At 39.8% G+C, this 19,591-nt stretch overlaps 1 protein-coding gene across 2 annotated transcripts in view; it reads right to left on the minus strand.

Moving 5' to 3' along the window:
* Positions 1–19,591, minus strand: part of KDM3A (lysine demethylase 3A) — a 47,724-nt gene that overhangs the window by 16,241 nt on the left and 11,892 nt on the right. For both annotated transcript variants that reach the window (XM_015238783.3, XM_072951519.1), the window contains exons 5-12: positions 19,290–19,392; positions 18,437–18,561; positions 18,106–18,178; positions 17,912–18,000; positions 11,250–11,413; positions 9,204–9,718; positions 5,431–5,635; positions 2,227–2,441 (exon numbers count right to left, since the gene is read on the minus strand). In XM_015238783.3, the coding sequence (XP_015094269.1) occupies positions 2,227–2,441; positions 5,431–5,635; positions 9,204–9,718; positions 11,250–11,413; positions 17,912–18,000; positions 18,106–18,178; positions 18,437–18,561; positions 19,290–19,392 (1,489 nt within the window). The remainder of the gene's footprint in view (positions 1–2,226; positions 2,442–5,430; positions 5,636–9,203; positions 9,719–11,249; positions 11,414–17,911; positions 18,001–18,105; positions 18,179–18,436; positions 18,562–19,289; positions 19,393–19,591) is intronic.

Raw genomic sequence — 19,591 nt, forward strand, 5'->3', positions numbered from 1 at the left:
GACAAAGGACTGACTCACACTAACCAAATATCCAGCAGACTGAGGCACAATCTAGAATTCTACAAAGGAGCATTTTTCTGTTCCATTGGTCATGCCTTGATAACTGGAGGGAGGGGCAAGGACATGGTACCCTCCCCACAGCATGGACGAGTGCCAAAGAGGGCATCAGGAAGCTTCCAGGAGTAAGAGCAAAGGGAAGACATGTTTCTGGATCACAAAAAAGCCCAGTGTCTGCTGGCCAGAAGGCTGTTTCTTGTCTGTCTGTCTCTCTTCAACAAGACAGGATCAATACTGTCTTGTTCTTGTTCTACGGAGAACATCTTTTCCTAATCCAGTCAGTGGTTAATTCTTCTTCCTTCAGACCAACCATGAAACAGATCACTAACTTCAGTTTACTTCAAATTAATCCAACTGCTGACCATCATTTCATTATCATGTAAAAGCTCAGTGCACACGCATAGAGCTCCAGGCATTTTACAGATGAGATTTTATGAACTTCACCTTGCTCACTGGATTAAACTGTTTCATTAGGGAGCAGTGTTAGATCTCTGAACCACCTATGTAATGATTATTTGTCACTGAAAAGACAGAATAAATGTATAAAGGTTGAGACCTGTTTCCTAATCTCAGGACTGGAGGGGACCTGCCCCCTCTAGGAAACCCTTGTGGTGGCATCTTTCAGTATCACTCAGAGAGTTCCTCTCTCCACCTGACCAGCTTGTCACAGAGGAAATAAAGAGGAACAGGATAACCAAATAGTCAAGGAGGAAAGGTTAGTTACATCTTCAAGGACACAGTTTCTTAATTATGCTCTTAAAAGACAACTATCTGTGTTTTTTCAACAATTCACAATGTTCAGACGACTCACCTTGAGCAAAGAAAAAGTATCAATAGTTTAAAACAGCCCTGTTGATTCAGGAGTGAAGCTACTAATATATTCCAAAGTCCTGTTTCCATACTCCAATCATCCACCTCTAGACCACTTACTCAAGGATTTTTCTTTAAGTCTATTACTTTTACTTAAATGTAATAAGAAAACTTTTGTATCCCTACTGAAAATGGAAAACCAGCATCACTTGTCCTAAATAGAAGGTTACAGGGAAAACGAACTTTAATACAACTCTTGACTTATCAGAGTCTCTCTCACCCCAATAGAGCAGAATGAGCCTACAGCTGCTGGTTGCGTCAGTAGGACCGTGGCTGCCCCGAGCTCACATTCTCCAGCTTTGAATTCCTGCGCCTGGGAATGCCCCAGTTCCCATTCCTTGGACTCTGAGATATAACAGTATATATATTTAACCAATATATTATTTTTGTGCTTAAGCTAGCTTCAGTAGTTTCTGGAAAGTACAACCAAAATTTTCAAGACCAGGATGTGTGGATGTTTGTATTGAAACATATTTGGTTATACAAAACCTGAAAAGATATCTACCAGAAGAATGGAAAAGCTTTACTTGTAACTTTCAACCATTTGGGAAAGATAAAATGATAGAAGAAAGTGTGAGACTTAAAAAGACAGATGATCCTGGGTGCTTCTGGCTGGAATCTCACTTGAACAGAGACACACAGACGGAGGCGTGCTGTCCTCCCAGACAGCACATCTCGGCTGTCATGAGGGAGTTCTGGCTCTAATGTGTTACCCATACTGGTCTCTGTGGTTTACCTGGCGGCCAGATTGGTGTGAGTGCTCTCGGAGAGCAGAGGCCACTGCACACGCCCAGCTGGAACCTTCAAGTATTCCCTTGAAACCTTGACTCGAACAGAACCATTTTCACCTGAGCTTGCTCCCATTCTCCTGCCTGGGACTCAGCCTTCCCAGACTCTGATCCAGTAGGTCTAGGTTACAGCCTGTCTATTCTTATTTTCTTTGAACTCTGATTAAGAAACTTTTTCTTAAAATAAACCACCTGAGGCTTCACCCGCCCTTGCTGAGCCCACACTGATGGTAAGGTTATGCAAATTCCACCACCACCTCATCTTTTACTTTAACAAAAACGGAGTCCCACTCTTTTACTCACTGACCCAAAATAAACCCCACAGATAGGCCACTGACTCTGATGAAATCAACAGGTAGAATCTGTTATAAAAGGAAAAATGCAATCTTTTTTACCAAAGCCATCCAAACTTCTGGGTGAAAATGAAACCCATAAAATTAGGACTTAGGTGTCATTTAGAACAAAAATCAAGTTGGACTCAAAAATCCTACCCCCTAAGAGATGCTCTTACTGTGTGGCTCAATAGTTGACATAGCTTCCTTTTCAGAAATCACCATTTGACAGAAGTGGTCTCCAATGTTGGCCAGGATATACTTTGCTGTGTCCAAATCAGTCCCCACGACATTTCTGGCTAAAGGCAACCACAAGCCAATTGCTTCACTGTCATACTTGTTTGGTGTCAGGAAGCCCTCTACCCGCAACACACCATGTTTGTTGAACTGTAACCTAGAAGAAGTGGGAGGAAAAAGTATGTTACAGACACAAAACATTGATTTACATCTTGTTGTTATTATTTAAATGTTATTTAGATCAATACTTCCTTCCCAGTTTTCTATAATCTCCATGGCTAATTACAGCCAATTGCTACTTGTAGGCAACATCCGTAGAAAGATTTTTTTTAATTTCCAAGTTTTCCCCCAAAAGACATGGTGCGGGGGAGGGTGGTGGTAGGAGGAGGTGTGCTCTGCACATTAACCAAGATCTGTTCATACTGCCCCCAAGGGAAAGCTACTGAACCTGTCTAACTTGGGATTTAATTACACAGACAATCACAAGTCACCACAGAAGTAAACTGGTAACAGACAGAAGGCAATAAATAATCTGTCCAGATTTGAATAAAACTACTGCTTCAAGAATAATGCTCAGCAAGAGAAGACCAGCCCCAGACACTAGGAAGCCATGAGCACATGGATCCCTGAGGCATTCAGCACTCCTTGGAATCCTAGCTACAAACTACTGTGCAAGCTCCTGGAATGAGAAGCAGTGTTAATATGGGCCTCGGTCTTTAAGAAGGTGGAGCAAAAAGCAGAGTATTTTCCCAGTACTCTCGATCAACATCTTTGACATTTGAAATATTTTTCTAAGCTATGTATTAGTTTTGGGTTTATCTGTCAATCTGTATGTCAATCTAGCTGGAGACACCGAAGTAGACATAAAACACCCAGTTTTTGGCATCACTGGGCAGCTGCCGAAACTCTTTGAGTCTATGAGACACACATAAAGTTGTGCCTGAGAAAAAGGATTTGTCCAGAAGAGAGCAGAATGAACTGGAAGGACATTGGGAGTCGCATTAACAGATGCAAATGTATTTCTAGGGGTCCAAAGAAGGGATGCACATTTTTGATTGACAGCCAAAATTAGAGAGTTGTAATTCTCAAACAAATTTGGAAGCCAAGTCTAATGGGGAGGAAACAGCAAACAGAATCTGGCACTGAGTTTACCATTGAAATTCTGCCCCCTCCAATCTCAACTACAGAATCTAATGAGAAACAAACTTGATGAGACTAATGCCAGCCTCAGTCTTCACTCTAAACATCAGGAAAAAAAAGGCTCTGCTTTTAAAATTGAGATATTCTCTTTACCAAAGAAGTGAGTTGGTTCTAGTTTCTACTAGACTGGCTTCTGCTATGTAATACTAAGCAAAGGCATTTTCCCTTCAAAGAAGTAAAAAACGGGAAAACAGCTAAGTCATAAAACCAGTGATTTCTATTCAGTCACAAAATAGTAGTTTTTTAAAAAGTTCCAATAATATTCGAAAGAAAAAACTAATCACCCCCTCCCTAAAATGCCTTTGCAACTTAAACCAAAACTAATCTCTCATCCAGTCCAGTTACACTCCTCACAAAGAGCCATAATGACACGAAACTGAGTTTATAATAGGAATACACAGGTCTGTACAAAGCAAAACAAAAGGAAACGTACCTACATTTATTTATTGCCAACACTTTCCGCACGAGTAACCAATGTGTATGTACAAATTCACCGTATACCCAAAAACGCTTTTGTGTGCTCTTCAAAACAAATGCAAGCACTCACAAATGCATGTGCATCTTAACACATTTACGTGTGTAACAAAGAAGTCTCCAGGGAAGCAGACTAGAGCTGACCTTTACTGAGTACTTATTCAGAGTATATATTAATATACAGGTAGGCTAAGAGTTACACAGCTCTAAATGCTGTCCACATACTTCGTCCCAGTGCTTTTGCAATTTACTTAGGAATGAATGGGACAAACCACCATCTAAAAAACTCTAGTTCGTTAAATAAGCCGGAATCCGAAAGTTACCAGCACAGATATAATTAAGAGTCTAAAATATCTGTACATTTAATGTAGTTGATCAGCCATCTTTAATCTTAATAAAACAAAAGGGCAGGAGGAGAATAGGAGGAAATTAAAGTCAACACTTCTTTTTATAATTAGAACCAGTTGAGCCTGAAACTGCCTAGATTTCTGAGAAGACGTATCATATCTAAAAGCTCATCTACACCCAGAACACCGCTCATTTATATATATTTTAAAAACAAAACAAACAAAACCCCAGAAGGCTGCCTTTTTCTTCACTCAGGATGGAATAATTTAAAGAAAATTAATATGTCTTAAAGGAAAAAAAAAGGCAATTTAAAAATGAAAGTTTTGGCCTACAGAATTAAGATTTTTTTTTTTAAGATATACCTCTTCCTGCCAGCAAAGGTAAACAGAGACAGAAATGTCCAAACCCTGCCAGCGGACATGGATGCAGGTGCAACTTTCCTGTAGGGCAGTTTGGCAGAACTTAAGTATCAAAGCCTTAAAACATGCATAACTTCTGACCCAGCAATGCCACTTTAACTATTCCAAAGTAAATAATCAGAGATGTGGACAAGATAATCATTTCTGCATTATATTTAGTGGCAAAAAATATATAATCTTAACACCAACAAGGGAATTGGTTAAGTGAATTCTCACACACTGTTATTATGGGTCTTGCATAGTTATTCAAAAGTATTTGCAGAAAAGTTAACATGATCAAGTGGTTCCTATTACATCCTGGGAAAGTACGTTTTGAGCAAAGTAAGATTCAAAACAGTATGCACAACACAGCAAGGACGTGTGCTTGGATACATTGTATAACCACATCAACACTAAGATGCACTGAAACATTAACAGTAGTTTTTATGGTTTTTTAAAAACTTCAGCATTTTTCTATGTTTGTTAACATTAGAAACAGAAGTTTATATTTTTAAGCTTCTTTCCAAAACAAACAAACAAACAAACAAACAAACAAACTAAAAAGGAGAATGGGAAGGAAATAATATGTAATAAGATCTAGATTCCTAAACCCACAGATTAAAAAGTGTGATCTCTACTCTGCAGCTTTAGATGTACCACTGATAGAAGGGGCGGGTAGCGCATCACAGGGCTTAGGCTACCTGAGCTTCTCCCACAGTGCCTCACCTCCTGAAGTGGAAGAAACGGCAAAACACGGGCGAGTCTTTCTGCTGCTCCTTGTCCTTCCGGAGACTGTCCAAGCGGCACTCCCGGCACTTGGGCAGCTGCGCGACAATGTTCACACAGGAGTCATCCTGGACAAAGGCCTCTCCACTCTGCTGCAGCTTCTTGAGTTTGGCTGGGTCTGTCAAAACGGACTTTCGGGATGGGGCTAGAAAAAAAGATGAAAGAAAAGGGGACCTCAAATTTTTAAAAGTCATTATCAGTATTTGACTGAATTCTATTCACAAGGTCAGTTTTCCCAAAGGGAGAACTCCTCAGTTACTGGTTCAACTGCAATTTCTAAAAATGGCTTAACAGAAGGTATTTATCAGAACAGCTGGAAGTTATACTGTCTTTATAAAATACTTCTCATTTGGTGAATCCATTTGGTAACTTAAAACCCCAAATTCAACAACCAGACTCACAATTCCAAGTTAGGGCATACTTCTATTCATAACCCTAAGTAAGAGAAATACTTCAGGAAGATTTTTCCAAGTCAGATATTTAATTCAAACTCATTACAAACTCAATAAACACAGGACCATATGGAAGTCATTTCTGTCTCTTTTCACACTCAAAAAAAGGCTGGTTTAAGGTATGTTTTCTAAAGAACTCTGCAAAAGCTAACCATTCTAAATATAATAAAAACCAAACAGATTTCCTGTATAGGGCCCTTGGTCTATAAGAGATAGCTTCAGGGACAGACTGGGATTTCAAAATGTAGAATAGATAAACAAGACTATACTGTATAGCACAGGGAAATATATACAAGATCTTGTGGTAGCTCACAGTGGAAAAAAAATGTGACAATGAATATAGGTATGTTCGTGTATAACTGAAAAATTGTGCTCTTCACTGGAATTTGACACAACATTGGAAAATGACTGTTAACTCAATAAAAAAAAATGTTAAAAAAAAGAGATAGCTTCTATATGAAAATGAATATATGTATGCATATGCATGACTGGGACATTGTGTACACCAGAGATTGACACATTGTAAGTGACTGTACTTCAATTAAAAAAAAAGTTATCTTCTAAAGGCTTCCAAGAGATGCTGCTTGATCCTTGACATGTCTTCAATTTCCTTCATACATATGTTCCATTCAAGATTAAGAGTATTGGCTAAAGACAGGATTTTGATTCTAAGTAAATGAATGTTTTAAGTTTTAACTTCTAATGGGCAGGAGAACTTGAAAGGAAATGTTAACATGGTTCCTAAAGAAAAAGTAGAGACATAAGAGGAAAGAGCAACCACTGTGTCAGCCCAAATAACACAGAAGGGAACCCATTTATAAGCCAACAGCCTTCATAAGTGGACCCTCTGCATCCATGGGTTCAGCCAACCGTGGATTGAAAATACAACACAATCTGTGGTCAGCTAACTGCAGATGCAGACCCTTTGGACAGGGAAGGCTGACCGTACGAACTTGCACATTCGCAGATTTGGGGTAATCGTTGGGGGTCCAGGAACCAATCTTCCTCGGGTATAAAGGGACAACTGTATTTCACGTAAAACCGACAGAAAAGACCTTTTCTCAGGGTTTAAGGGTGCTTAGAAGAGGAAAGTACATTCTCAGGCAAGCAAAAAACAAAAACACAACTTTTGGGGAACCAGCTGAGAGACAGGTAGGAGAGGCTGGTAATCAGTCTTGGAGGAAACTGGAAGAAAGATCTAAAATCAAAGAAGGTTTTAAATAAAATAAGCATCTTTAATAATTACATTAGAGACATCCTAATCTTACCTCTCTTTTACAACAGGACTAGAGTACACTGTAAAATGCTAAATGGATGCTGCCAGGTCCTAACCCCTTAAACATTCATATTCAGTTAGTGAAAGAAAGTAAAGCAAAAAAGGAGAGGATATAAAGAGATCAGTAACTCAGAGATGGAATTTTAATTACTCAGATACTGAAAAGACATCATCTTTGAGTTGGACCAGGTTTTCCCAGGCTGAGTCCAAAGATTATCTTATCTGTTCTGCCTGGGCTTAAATGAGGAAATACACAGAAATAGGCAAATTGAGCTATATAAATCTAGCTCTTTAGTGAGAACAATAGTTGATCCCCCACCAGTGATTCTCTCAATTCAGAGCAGAGCCAAGGGGAAAAAGCAGTGTCAACTTCTGAGGAAGCACACATCTACCAAACAGAAAAAGGGCAGCTGTTCAACTCCACCTTGCTTTCACTTTCTAGCCCCTCAGCAAGCAAGGCCACAAGGCAGAGGACATTTCCAGTAGAGCCTGTCCCCACCCACGAGCAATACTAGTGGAAACAGTGCAGAGATCCTGGTAGGCTTCTGATCACACACACTTACTCCTCAGCCAAAAGTCCCAGTAGACACCATGCACTAGGATGTGATTAGGTTTTTCATTTCTCTTAAAACCATTTTAGTTGGGGCACAGTTGCACCACATGTTAAGTGAGACAAAGGTGGACTCCGTAACTCACTTATATACTGATGATGTGCTTACTGGTCTAAAACTTTTAGTGTTTTTTCACATGATATTAAAATAATTTTCCTTAAAAACTAGCTGAATGTGAAGGCTGATGACTCAAAAAGAATAAAGAAATAGAACAGGGGCACGGTTATGAATATTCACTTTCTTTGGGGAGTTACATAACTCCTAAGGAACAGTATAATTTATGCAATTAATTTCATGCAAATTAACAATTATATCAACTTAAGCTTCAAGAATGAAGAAGCTAGGTTAGAAGTACTACTTGGCAAGGAAAGTTCTCTTCCAGTTCCTCCAGCTCTATCTCAGAAAGACCCCCAGTCAGATCCACTCATCTTGCCCTCTAGTTGCAGAACCCTGCAGTAAGAGCTAGAGTGTGGATTATTCATTTCTTACTTATCCAAATGAACAGCATCTTATTGTTTTTTTAAAGTTAACTTTCCCACACAGCTGGCAATTATTAAATGTATTTTTAAATTAGAAAAGGTCTGAACCTTTTGACACACTGAAGCCATTTAGTTCTACTAATTCTAGTAAGGGAGCATCTGATAACCACCATCCTCAAACTCAATGTAAGTAGTATGAGATACAATGCACCATCTTCTCTGTAAGGAGAGTACTTAGTTGTAAATCGTGGGTGCAGCAGGATCTCCCTTTAGGCAGAGACTGCCTGGTATTTCAGCACTGCCCTTAAATTCTTTAACAAAAAATCCCTTTCCTAGAGGTGGTGAGGCAATTTGCTCTTTAAAAAAAATGTCAGATCTGAACTACCTTTGTGAGCAGAAAATTTCAATCATTTCTTCCATTCCAACCTGGATGTTACAGAAAGATCCTACAGTGATAGGCTGATGATAAAAGCAATCATCAGATTACTTTACAATTTATTTCAAAATTATTTTCTTACAACCAAACTTTGGGAACCACCTAATTACCCGTCTTCTAGGGACCAGTTGAGTCTTACAGTAAATAAATACAAATAATGGAACCCCTGCAACTTTTAAAATGTTGATAGATACCTACACTAATGTATGGGGTAAAACTGTTGGTATGAACCCATTTGTCTAACAGTCTGTTTCTACATACATGGAACCAGGTCTACCAAAATATTAACAGCAATCATTTCTAAGAAGATTTGGAGGTTTTACTTTTTCCTTTGAACTTTTCTGATTATAAAACTCTTCTACAGTCATTTTCATATTTTTTTCTCACAAGGTAAGGAGACATGTATGTACCCACTACCATTTTTACCGTCTACCAATAAAGATACGCAGAAACACTCACCATTCTGGACTTTATTGTTGCTTCTTGTACAGCAGCTTTCAGTATCTACTTTTATTGAAGACTCTTTTAAATTTTGTGACTGGCACCCGAAAGTTGAAGGTTCTACCTTTTTTTCCACACAACTATTAGGGCTATTACTGTTAACACCTGCTTTCTCTTCTGGCTTATCTGAAGGGACATCGGACGTGGAAGGTGCATGTTCCAGGTGCTTCTGCAGCTCTGGAGTACTGGCAGTTTCCAATTCTGTCGCAGAAGCCTTTGTAGGCAAGCCCTCCTTAGGAAGGCCAGTCGATGACTGAGGAAGAGATTCCAAGCTGTCTTCCTGATCAGCGTTGGCCTTCAGCTGGGTATGGTTTCCTTTTGGTTCGCTCAGAGTTTTCAAGTCTCCAGTTCCAATCTGAGAGGACTTTGAAGAGGGCAGCCCTACTTTGCAGACAACATCTGGTTTTGTTCTCAGTACTTCAGGCTTTGTATTTAGACAGGAAGAAAGCTCTGGTAAAATCTGTTTATGACATCTGAAAAAGATAGTATGGAAAACTAGGGTCTAGATCTCTTTTCTCTCTTCCCTACCTTCCAAAACAACTGTTCGTTCTAAGGTAACCAGTATGAAAGAGAAAAGAAAACTGCTTATATTAGAGAATTCAAGATAGGTTTCTGTGAACTGAAGTTAAAAGTAATCAATCAGTGGTGCTGCAAAAATATCTTAAACACTAAGAAAAATACAACTCTAAATCCTACCTGCATGTCCCCATAAATCTTTAACTACTTCAAGTTCCTTCTACTTTTTACAGCATAATTAACCTTAGCTCTCCCTCAAAACAAACTGAGTATCATATGGAACCAAAACCACCAGCAGTAGAAAACCCCATCCAGCCATGAACATGTAACCAGCCTTAGTACTAGATAATTTCATTCTTGTTTGGTCAGGGATCAGGATCCAAAGCAAACAGAAGAGCCAGCTGATTACTTGCTTGTTCACAGAACAACCTGGTATTCCCCCACCCTCACAACAGGTGTGTCATTAAAGAACTTTTGTTTCTCTGAAATTCATCCTAAAAGTTCTTTCACCAGCAAAATGCAAAGTCTTTTTTTCTTATTACAGTTTTTCCCTGCCTCTAACAAAGGATCTCATTCTGGAGAAGTTCTTCTTTAAGCATTCATACTGGACGTCTGTGCTTGGGTACCATCCAACTTCTTACTGTTTCCTCTTTCCGTTCTGAAGATCACTCCATCTTCTATAGGACACTGTGTGGCCGCCCTCCCAGTTCTACCCTAGGCAGCTAGCTTGCCTCCCAGTGAACCCACGTGCTCAGCCACTCTCCCACCTTACTGCAGTGGATCTCCCAAGCCCACCTTTCTACACCAGTATCTGAAGGTATCTTATCAACCATCTGCAGAGGCCACCACCCCTCCCGAATGAGAGCCTTCCCTTAAAACTTTTCTCTCCATTAACCTCGTAGCCACTTTAAATCTCTGGTTAAATTTTACATTTCTTACTCATTCACCTAAAAATGAGTTACTACCTCGTAACTAGTGCTTCCTTCATTTCTATGACAGTATTTTCTCTCCTGCCGCATTTCTCACCTATACTTGAAGACCTCATGAGAACCACCCACTGGAACCTGTCCCCCCCTTCTCCACGCTCCCGCTGACTGCAGTCTTCCACATACAACCAGCCTGCGCCCCCTTCCTGGAAAGCGGGCATCTCCTCTACAACCACCTGTAGTACTGCAACTGACCATTCTGGCCGTAGCAAGCCAAGAAAGCTGCTCTTCCCTCGCATCCCCTTCTTTTCTGGAAACTTCTGCATGCTGTTCTCTAGGCCTACTATACTTGTCACCTCTGAAGGCACCTGACCTATCTGGAAACTCTAACCTCCCTAAGACGCAATGAACAGCAGGTCATCACATTTCTCTCTACGAAACACTGAATGTAGGTTCAGTTTTGCCTTCAGTCTGAGCAATCTCAGCTCAGACAGGAAGAACCAGGGCTAAAATAACCTTTCCCCGCATTATGATTAAACATCTGTAACAAGTAACTACTCACCCTTGAGGAACCTTTGCTCCAAGGTTAGGAGGAGAGTTGGCAGCCTGGGGAGTACTCTGCTGTCTTGGGTCTTTACTAGGGGGAGTTGCTGCAGTACAGCCGAGCAGAATCTCCTTAAAAACTGTGGTGGGAACAGACTGTACAGGACACACACTAGGAGAGGCCTAAAAGATACCAAACCAAACGGGTATTAAAAGGAAAGCCCCTAGCAAGATTCAGGTTTCTTTGCTTGGTTTAATAGTAAACAAGCACGATACCATCACCAAATAAAAAGAAAAGGACGGTAGAACACATAATAAGGACTTGTACCTGAGGGCTATTATAATGAGTCACTCCAGCTTTTCACAAAACTTGAGTCTTCCTATAAAAGATCACAAGCCGATCTTTTACAGAACCTCTGAATCATTATGCCAGGAAAATGCAGCCATGTGGCAATTATTTTAATAATGCAATGCACAGAAGTGAGCTTTTAATTCACGGTCTTCAAATGGTGGCAACTTCACATGCATTCAGTTTAACATCACTGAGTGCCCACCACGCACTTACTGCGTAGACTGGCAGGAGACCAGACCACATAGGGCTCTTGCAGGCAGTGGGGCCTACCGGGTACCAACATAAGCCTTTACAATGCAATTAAGGTTGAGGACATGGTTCTTGATCGTATGTGGCTCATCAAATCACAAAGGTCATCCCAAGCTGCAAAAAATATCAAGTCATGACAGGCTTGTGGGACAAAGTTAGGACATGTGTCCCCTTCCTTTTTCGTGTAGTTTTACCTTAACAAAAATATTAATCATGGACCAACTTCTTCCCAATTTATACTATCCAAAAAAAAAAAAAAAAAAACAACCAAACCCCACCTTCCCACCATGGAGAGAAGGAACAGATTAAATACAACTCCAGACAACTAAACAGTCCATGGCTAAACCAGAGGAACACCATTCACCATCTTCACCAGCTTCTTTGTATGTGCTGACATGTAAAGTCACATGTCCTTCTTAACTGTGTCTTTCACACCACAGTGACCTTAACAGTCACCTTACCACTAAATCTAAACTTGAAGAATCTTCAAAGTTTCTTCATCTTCTAGTTACTAACTTCTAAAATCTGATGTAGAACTTCCCTTAGTAAGTTTTTAAAACCTCACAATTCTGAATGTAGAGTATGCAGTCTACTCATGAGACATTTACTCTGACAGCCTTGAAATGACTGTCTAGAATATGCTAAACAGAAATGTCTGAAAAATAAGAATTTACTTAATCACTGGCAAAGTTTGGGCACAGCTTCCAACTATTTTAAGGTACTAAATTATCTGATCATATATTATACTATGTTATTTCAGTTTGGGTTAAATATTAGCTTCGTGTTTCCCAGAAGGATTTCTGGGGGAGGCTTTGACTGTTCTAAGGATAGCCTTGGGATAGCCAACTTTAATTATACAGGCCTCAGTTCCCCAATCCTTCTTCTTCTTTTTTTCTTTTTTTTTTTTTTAAGGGAGGAGGTAATTAGGTTTATCCCTTTATTTATTACTTTTGGCGGAGGTACTGAGGATTGAACCCAGGACCTCGTGCATGCCAGGGATGCACTCTACCACTGAGCTCTACTCTCTCCCACTAACCCTGAAGATGAGGAAATTAGATAAATTTATTCCTAAAGTCCTTTTCAACTTTATTTTACAATTCTCTGGTAATCACCTATTAAAAGTTGAAAAGTTTAGTCTCCCCAGGTTTAATTGCCAAGTCATTTCAAAACGCTAATTCAAGGCTCACTTCTACCAAGTGTCTTCCTCCATATCCCCTTCCTTACTCTGAATTATGTGGAGTTGATGCGCTAATACAGTACCTTTTCTTAAATTCCTCCCTGAAGAGGAACATATTTAAGAAATTTAGATCACAAACCTAGGTATAAATTTTTACCCTGTGCAACAACCACCGAACTGCTCGAGCCAAAAAAATCCCCATCTCATTTCCCATATCCAATCAATGAACCAGGAAATCCTACCTCTATTTCCAAAATGTTTGTGGAATCTATAAATATCTTTCCATGCCACCACCACCATCATCTTTCCCCTATACTATACGTGTATCCTAACTGGCCTGATTTCCTTTCATTTTCACCTGAACCTTTTGCCTCCTATCCAAAATGTATTCTACCACAGAGCAATCTTTGTAAAACAGAAATCAATCAGATGGTGGTACTCCACTGCCTATAAGAATTCCATGTGGTCTGGTCTCTGCCAACCCCATCCACTCGTCTCATTCCACTTGTTTACAGGGCTCCGGCTCTACCAGCTTCCTCTCTGGTCTCCAGATGTTCTAAGCTCTTTCTTGCTTGCTCCTTTGTACTTCCTATTCCTCTAACTGGACAGGTTTCATGATGGCTAGCTGGTTTCATCCTTCACCCTCCAGTCTGCTCAGTTGACACCTTCTCAGAATCTCTGATCACTCTTTTCAAAGCCATGTCCCACAAGCCACCCTTTATGCTTTATTAGATTACCATGTTTATATCTTCCATCGTGAAAGTGCCTTTATTTAAGTTACTTTTTCACTGTCAGTCTCCTCACAATGGAACATAAACTCCAGTGGGCAGAGACCCTGCCCTTCCATCCACTACTACACCTTCTAAAGCCAGGCACATAGCAGATGCTTGATAAATAAGACTGGTGAAATGCATGAATGAATAAATGCTGTTGGCACTTACTATTTCAAAATAGCTGTAAGTAAGCCTTTTGAGTTACCTCAAGAGTCAGGCAGTAATGCTCACCAATGTCTAGCATTTATTAAATGTTCAATAAATATCTGCTGGAAAGCAGGATGGAGGAATAGAGGGAAGGAAGGAGGACTCTCATTTTTACAACGATGACTCATCAAACCAAGGAAAAGACCTGGAGAGGAGTGGCAACAGCAGCACACTGGTGAAGAGCACTGGGCTTTGGTGCTGGACCCTGGATGGAACGCAGCCCGACACTTCCCAGCACATTATTTAACCTCTCCAAGCTTCGGCTTCCTCAGTCGTCATGAGGAGTAATGAGAGTAATGAGGAAAAGGGAGAGTCAGTAATGCAGCGTACTTTACAGGGCTGTGCTGCACCCCAGGGCCCGGCACTTAGACTAGCCGTCTCAAAGCAGAAAAATATCATGAAAATTTCCTCAGTTCAGTCACCATGTGACAGAACGAGCACAACCTAGGATGCTTTTCCTTTAAGAATCTGAAGCTTATCACTCTTTCCTAAGGTTTAGCTCCACAAGGATAGGGCTCTGATTCCAACACCCATCTCCATGTGCGCACCACTGCTCTGGCCTCTGGCTTGACAAGGGTCAAAGTTTCTTCTTACCTGAAGAGTTTTCCCTGAAGGTCTTCTATACCAGTCATGGCAATAGTTCCTCCCTGCCAGCAGACGGAGATAATATAATTGAGTGTATGGTGGTATTCTAAAAAGGACACTGCTGGCTCACACTTCTCAGCAGACTCTCAATGAACCAGGCAACATCCTAACTCTGAGGAATAGTCTGCTAGGCAGAGAAGACCTTCAAGGAGCCAGATGTTACTGGCAAATAGGTTTATCTTATCCAAAGGTATTCATCAAGGCAATCAAGAGTCTCGTCTACCTAAGCCCAAGCTCCTGTCATGCAAAGACCACCCTAAAAGCAAACTCTGTGCCAGCCTGGCACACCTGGGAGGCACAAGCACAGTGAGACGTGTGCCAAGTGTGCCGCTGGACTCACCTTTACTCACACATTCAAATGAACCCTACTTCTTTCCCCACTCCTCCCTTTACCTCTCCAGCTCTCTTGAATTCTCGGCTAGGCTGGTGTTTCAAAAACTTGCCTGATTGCCAAAACCACCCAGGATAAGAAAAAATATTTATTGACATGAAAAAATATTCGCAATATACTATAAAGGAAGGAAACTACACAAGAGTATGGTTTTTAGTTTAAAAAAAAAAGCCTCCCTGAATATACAGGGGAGAAGTAAGAAAAACCCAGGAGGACAGGTAATGCAGAAGGTGAACAGTGAGTCTCTGGAAAGGATGACTGCGAGTGATGTTTCTTTCCTTTACTATGCTTCTCTGGGTTATCTAAATATTTTTAAATGAGAAAACCTTTTTTTTTAATGTAAGAATCTTTATTTTGAATATAAGCACAATATAAAGAATAACTCCTATAATTAAAAATATAATAACACTTTCTAAATACGTCAACACCCAGGTAAAAATTTATGATCTCTAACTTCCTTTAGAATGAGAAGATGACTAGAATAGGTCTTATGAGCTGAAACTGACAGTTTTTTTTAAAAAATATCAAATTTAGTTTCACATTTTAGATGCAGAAGTTAAGACTCAAACAGGCTGAAAGGCTTACCTCTTAGCCGAAGTTCAGGCTTTTCTGAAAAACAGCTTCTACTGTGCCCTACAATCGGTAGTACACAAACCCACTAAGCTGGACAATATGCTGGCAGAGAGATGCTCCCAGCCCTTCAAGAACATGAGTCAGTGAGAGAGGACCACTTGTGTATGTGTATATTAGCGTATTTTACAGGCAACTCCTTTAAGGTTATACATTTAGTTGCTCAATTACCTATCACATCACTGACAAGCCTGATACTTTGAAGAAGTGGTACCTTCCCCAACAGGAGGTCCCCACTGACCCAGTTCTGCTTGTACCCCAGATAGATCCCTCCACGATCCACCAGGATGCCGTTTCCTATCCCCCGACATGGCACCGTGCGGCTCACCTCTTCATCTCACTGACTACACTGATGCATTCTCCATGATAGGCAACACCCAACCAAATTCTCCAAACTGCCCTTTATTACCTCTACCCAAGATCACTAACCATTTATCCAATGTCAAAATCTGACAGGTTATAATTCTACTGTGTCTCTTTCAGCGTCTAATACTATGGATTACTTAACAATACATCCTGTGAGCTTTTCTCTAAAATGCAATAATCACTTGCTCAACATCCTTAATGTACAGTCCTTACTACATTACTTCCCCCTTGTAAACTATAAGGCAAAAATGAAAGGTAGTTAACACTAATTTCCATAATTACCTCTTCATTCTTTCCTGAACCACCTGAGGTCAGGCTACACAGTTGGAAGGAAGACAGAGGAATTAGATACCTTGGTTTACGAAGTTTCTGACCAAGTGTCAAAGCTCCTGTTGTCCTTCCATAGACTTAAGACTCAGGAAAGCCAGTCATCCTAGTTGCCCAGGTTCTCAAGTGTCTGTGTAGCATGTGCTTGCTTTGGTTCTAGTTCATGTTGCAGGCCAGTCCGCCCCGATCCAGAACCTTAGATTCATTAATTGACCCTGACCCACTCCCATGCCGTCACTCCTTGCCTTGCTCCTCCAGACCCCAAAGTGCCCTCTAAAATGCTGCCAACATTTAAAAAATTAATGAATTCATTCATTCATTCATTCATTCATTCAAAATCCTGCCAACTATCTTAACAGTATCAACTTGGTCAATTTTAAAATTCTAAACTCCAGCCTGGAGCAGAGCATCAATCATAGAAGTGTTTTTGACAATTATAACACAGTAAACTATCCATGTAACACAAACACACTTGGGTACCTAAGTTGTGAGAAAGTTATTTGTACTGTAACAGAACCTAAGGATTCAACTCACCTAAGAAACAGCCTTAAGTTTCTTTTTCTTCCCCCTAGACTTCAAAAATTGACCCTGTCATTTGTATCACCTTGAGAAGTTTATCCCAGCATTTGTTTCACCTCGAGAAGTTTATCCCAGCCCTCTCTTCACTCATTAGGTTAGTCTGTCTAGCTCAATTCTTTGGGCATTTTGAATAAACTTGTCCCCATTGTGTACACTGTGATGTTATGAAGACAGCTGCTAGCAAACACAAAGCATAATACAGGGACCTTGACCTAGTCTGGGGTATAGGTTGAAATGATGGTAGAGATGTTAGGTGTCGCTCCCCCAAGGAAGCAGCACCACATTAAAAAGGTAAATGGGAGCTAATCAGAGAGAAGAGAAAGGAGGTTGGAGAAAGCACCAGGTACTTGAAAAGCTAAAGGCCAGTTTCTCTACAACACAGAGGAGAGGGAAAGGATTACAGCCTAAGTTTCTCGATCCAAATCCTAACTATTTCAGAATAGGATTAAATTCAGTACTTGAACTCAATAGTGCCACTCACAGAAGCCTGCACTTTCCTAGGCAGAAATTAGTAACGGCAAACCAACCACTTCCTTCAAAAAGGGGGTATGTCTGTTCACCCAATGGTAAACGACCAATCAAACGTCTCTATTATTGAGGTGTGAGTCCTATTTCAACACCAAATCTACTCAGAATTCTAGGTTTCCTCCCCTCTTCTCATGCCAAGCATTCTTCCAATTTTATTATATACAACTCAATTTACCTTCAAAAATACCTCTGTATGGTGAAATTGTCAAATCTATTGAGAATTTTCAGCAGACATCAAAAAATAAAACATTTTTTATAAGAACAGTGAACCAGAAACTTATATTATCTCCATCTGCTTGAGTATAGAAATTATGGCCAAGACCTGGGACTAACAAAGAGCAGACATGACAGCACAGAAGGGCAGAGAAGACAGCTTTGTAACCACTAAACAAACTGGTCATGCACTGTGAGAACTAGAGAAAGCTTTACACAAGTGACAAAAAAAAATCAAGGCTACCTCCGAGCAAGATTTTGCTTGTTTGGAAACCAGGCTTCCATTATTCTCAGAAGACTTGCGTTTCACAGCTCCAATTCTTGTAGAATTACCTAAAGTATTTAAAAATAGGTTAAGTTGACTTCCCTGTTTTTCTTAATGTGAGAAGGATAAAGGGAAAAGGAGAACAAAGATTTTAATCAAACAGTGTATCTTACCACAAGTCACAAAGTTATCATGTACAACTTCAACATGAATCAGTGATGGGTCCACAATTTTCAGTGCTGGAATCTTCAAAACAAACAAGTAAAACACAGACGTTGGGAAATTTTAAAATGCTTACGAATGTACCAGACATTACCTCTATTAACATAACAATAGGGCTTCTTACGCATAATTTCTTTTTAAAATAATTATGGTGTCTCTTTCTACTCTGATATTTTACTATAAAACAAGAAATATATTTAGCTCCTATAAGATACTATAACTCCTTTTTATAATTATCTTCCCCTTTTGAGTTATCTCACATGCAATTATCATCTTATTTACCTCCTCACAGTTGACTTGAAGAGTTTTTGATGTTGGGTTTCCATTTACAATGGTTGCAGAAAACCATTGAGTAGATGGGTCCAAGCTATAGATTTTTACTTCAGAACCAACCAAGTTTTTGTCACCTTAAAAAAAGAAAATCCTTAGAGAAATTTGCATTGTCTCCCAACAGCACCATTATCCAGGATAATCTTTCCCCAAGGCTTAAAAAAAAAAATGCAGTAGGCAAAAGTAAACATTAAAAGATTCTGCCATAAACACAAGACAGACATTTCAGGAAAACTAGTTTTAAAGCTTTATTTTCCTATTGATTCATCTAAGAGTTGCAATATACTTATTCTAGCATTTGTATCAGACCACATAGTGTGAGACAACTCATTGAGACCTAACTCACTCTCCTATGCAGAGTTTCAGAGGATCCAAATTCAGGCGCCTTAGTAGAGCTACTGAAGTCTGATAAAATGCTTACCATTGTGAAATCGACCAAGAAAATCAGTAGCAGTAAATGGCAAAATCAGGGTTACCAAATCAATGTTTCATCAATTTTACAAGACTGACATTCCAAACATACCAAATTCCATGTCAAAATATCACTGAACTTTTAAAATATCTACTTTACTTTTATAGTTTTCACATAGTCCCTGACTTTTCCAAATTTCAGAGGTTTTAGAATATATTATAAAATATATAAAGGCCTCTAATCATCTAGTTGCATGCAAAAAGCAGCAAAGGAATTTCTAAAGAATTTCTACAATACTAGAAATTTAATGAGCAAATGAGTGAGAAAGGCTGGAACACAGCTTCTTAAAACTAATTACTGGTTAACTCAGGAACCAACAGATAATCCACGTACCTTGTAGAAGATGGCTTTCATCCAAATGCTTCACAATTAAAGCTTGAAATTCCTTACTGACATTCTGATTATCCATAAGGGAAAGTCGAAGATTGTTTACATCCTGAAAAACAGCAGATCATTACATTTTAAGGTGGCAAGAAGAGCTGTTTAAATTCCAGTGGATTATTTCAATCAGTTTAATCAGAGGGATTAAAGTAGTGTAAACTAGCCATTTAACGGCACCAAGCCATTGCAACTCCAATGAACTGGACAGGTCAAACAGCAGAAAACCATCAAATGATCGCAGGTATAAGGCAGAC

Source organism: Vicugna pacos, chromosome 28, assembly GCF_048564905.1.
Source record: "Vicugna pacos chromosome 28, VicPac4, whole genome shotgun sequence".
Lineage (NCBI taxonomy): Eukaryota > Metazoa > Chordata > Mammalia > Artiodactyla > Camelidae > Vicugna > Vicugna pacos.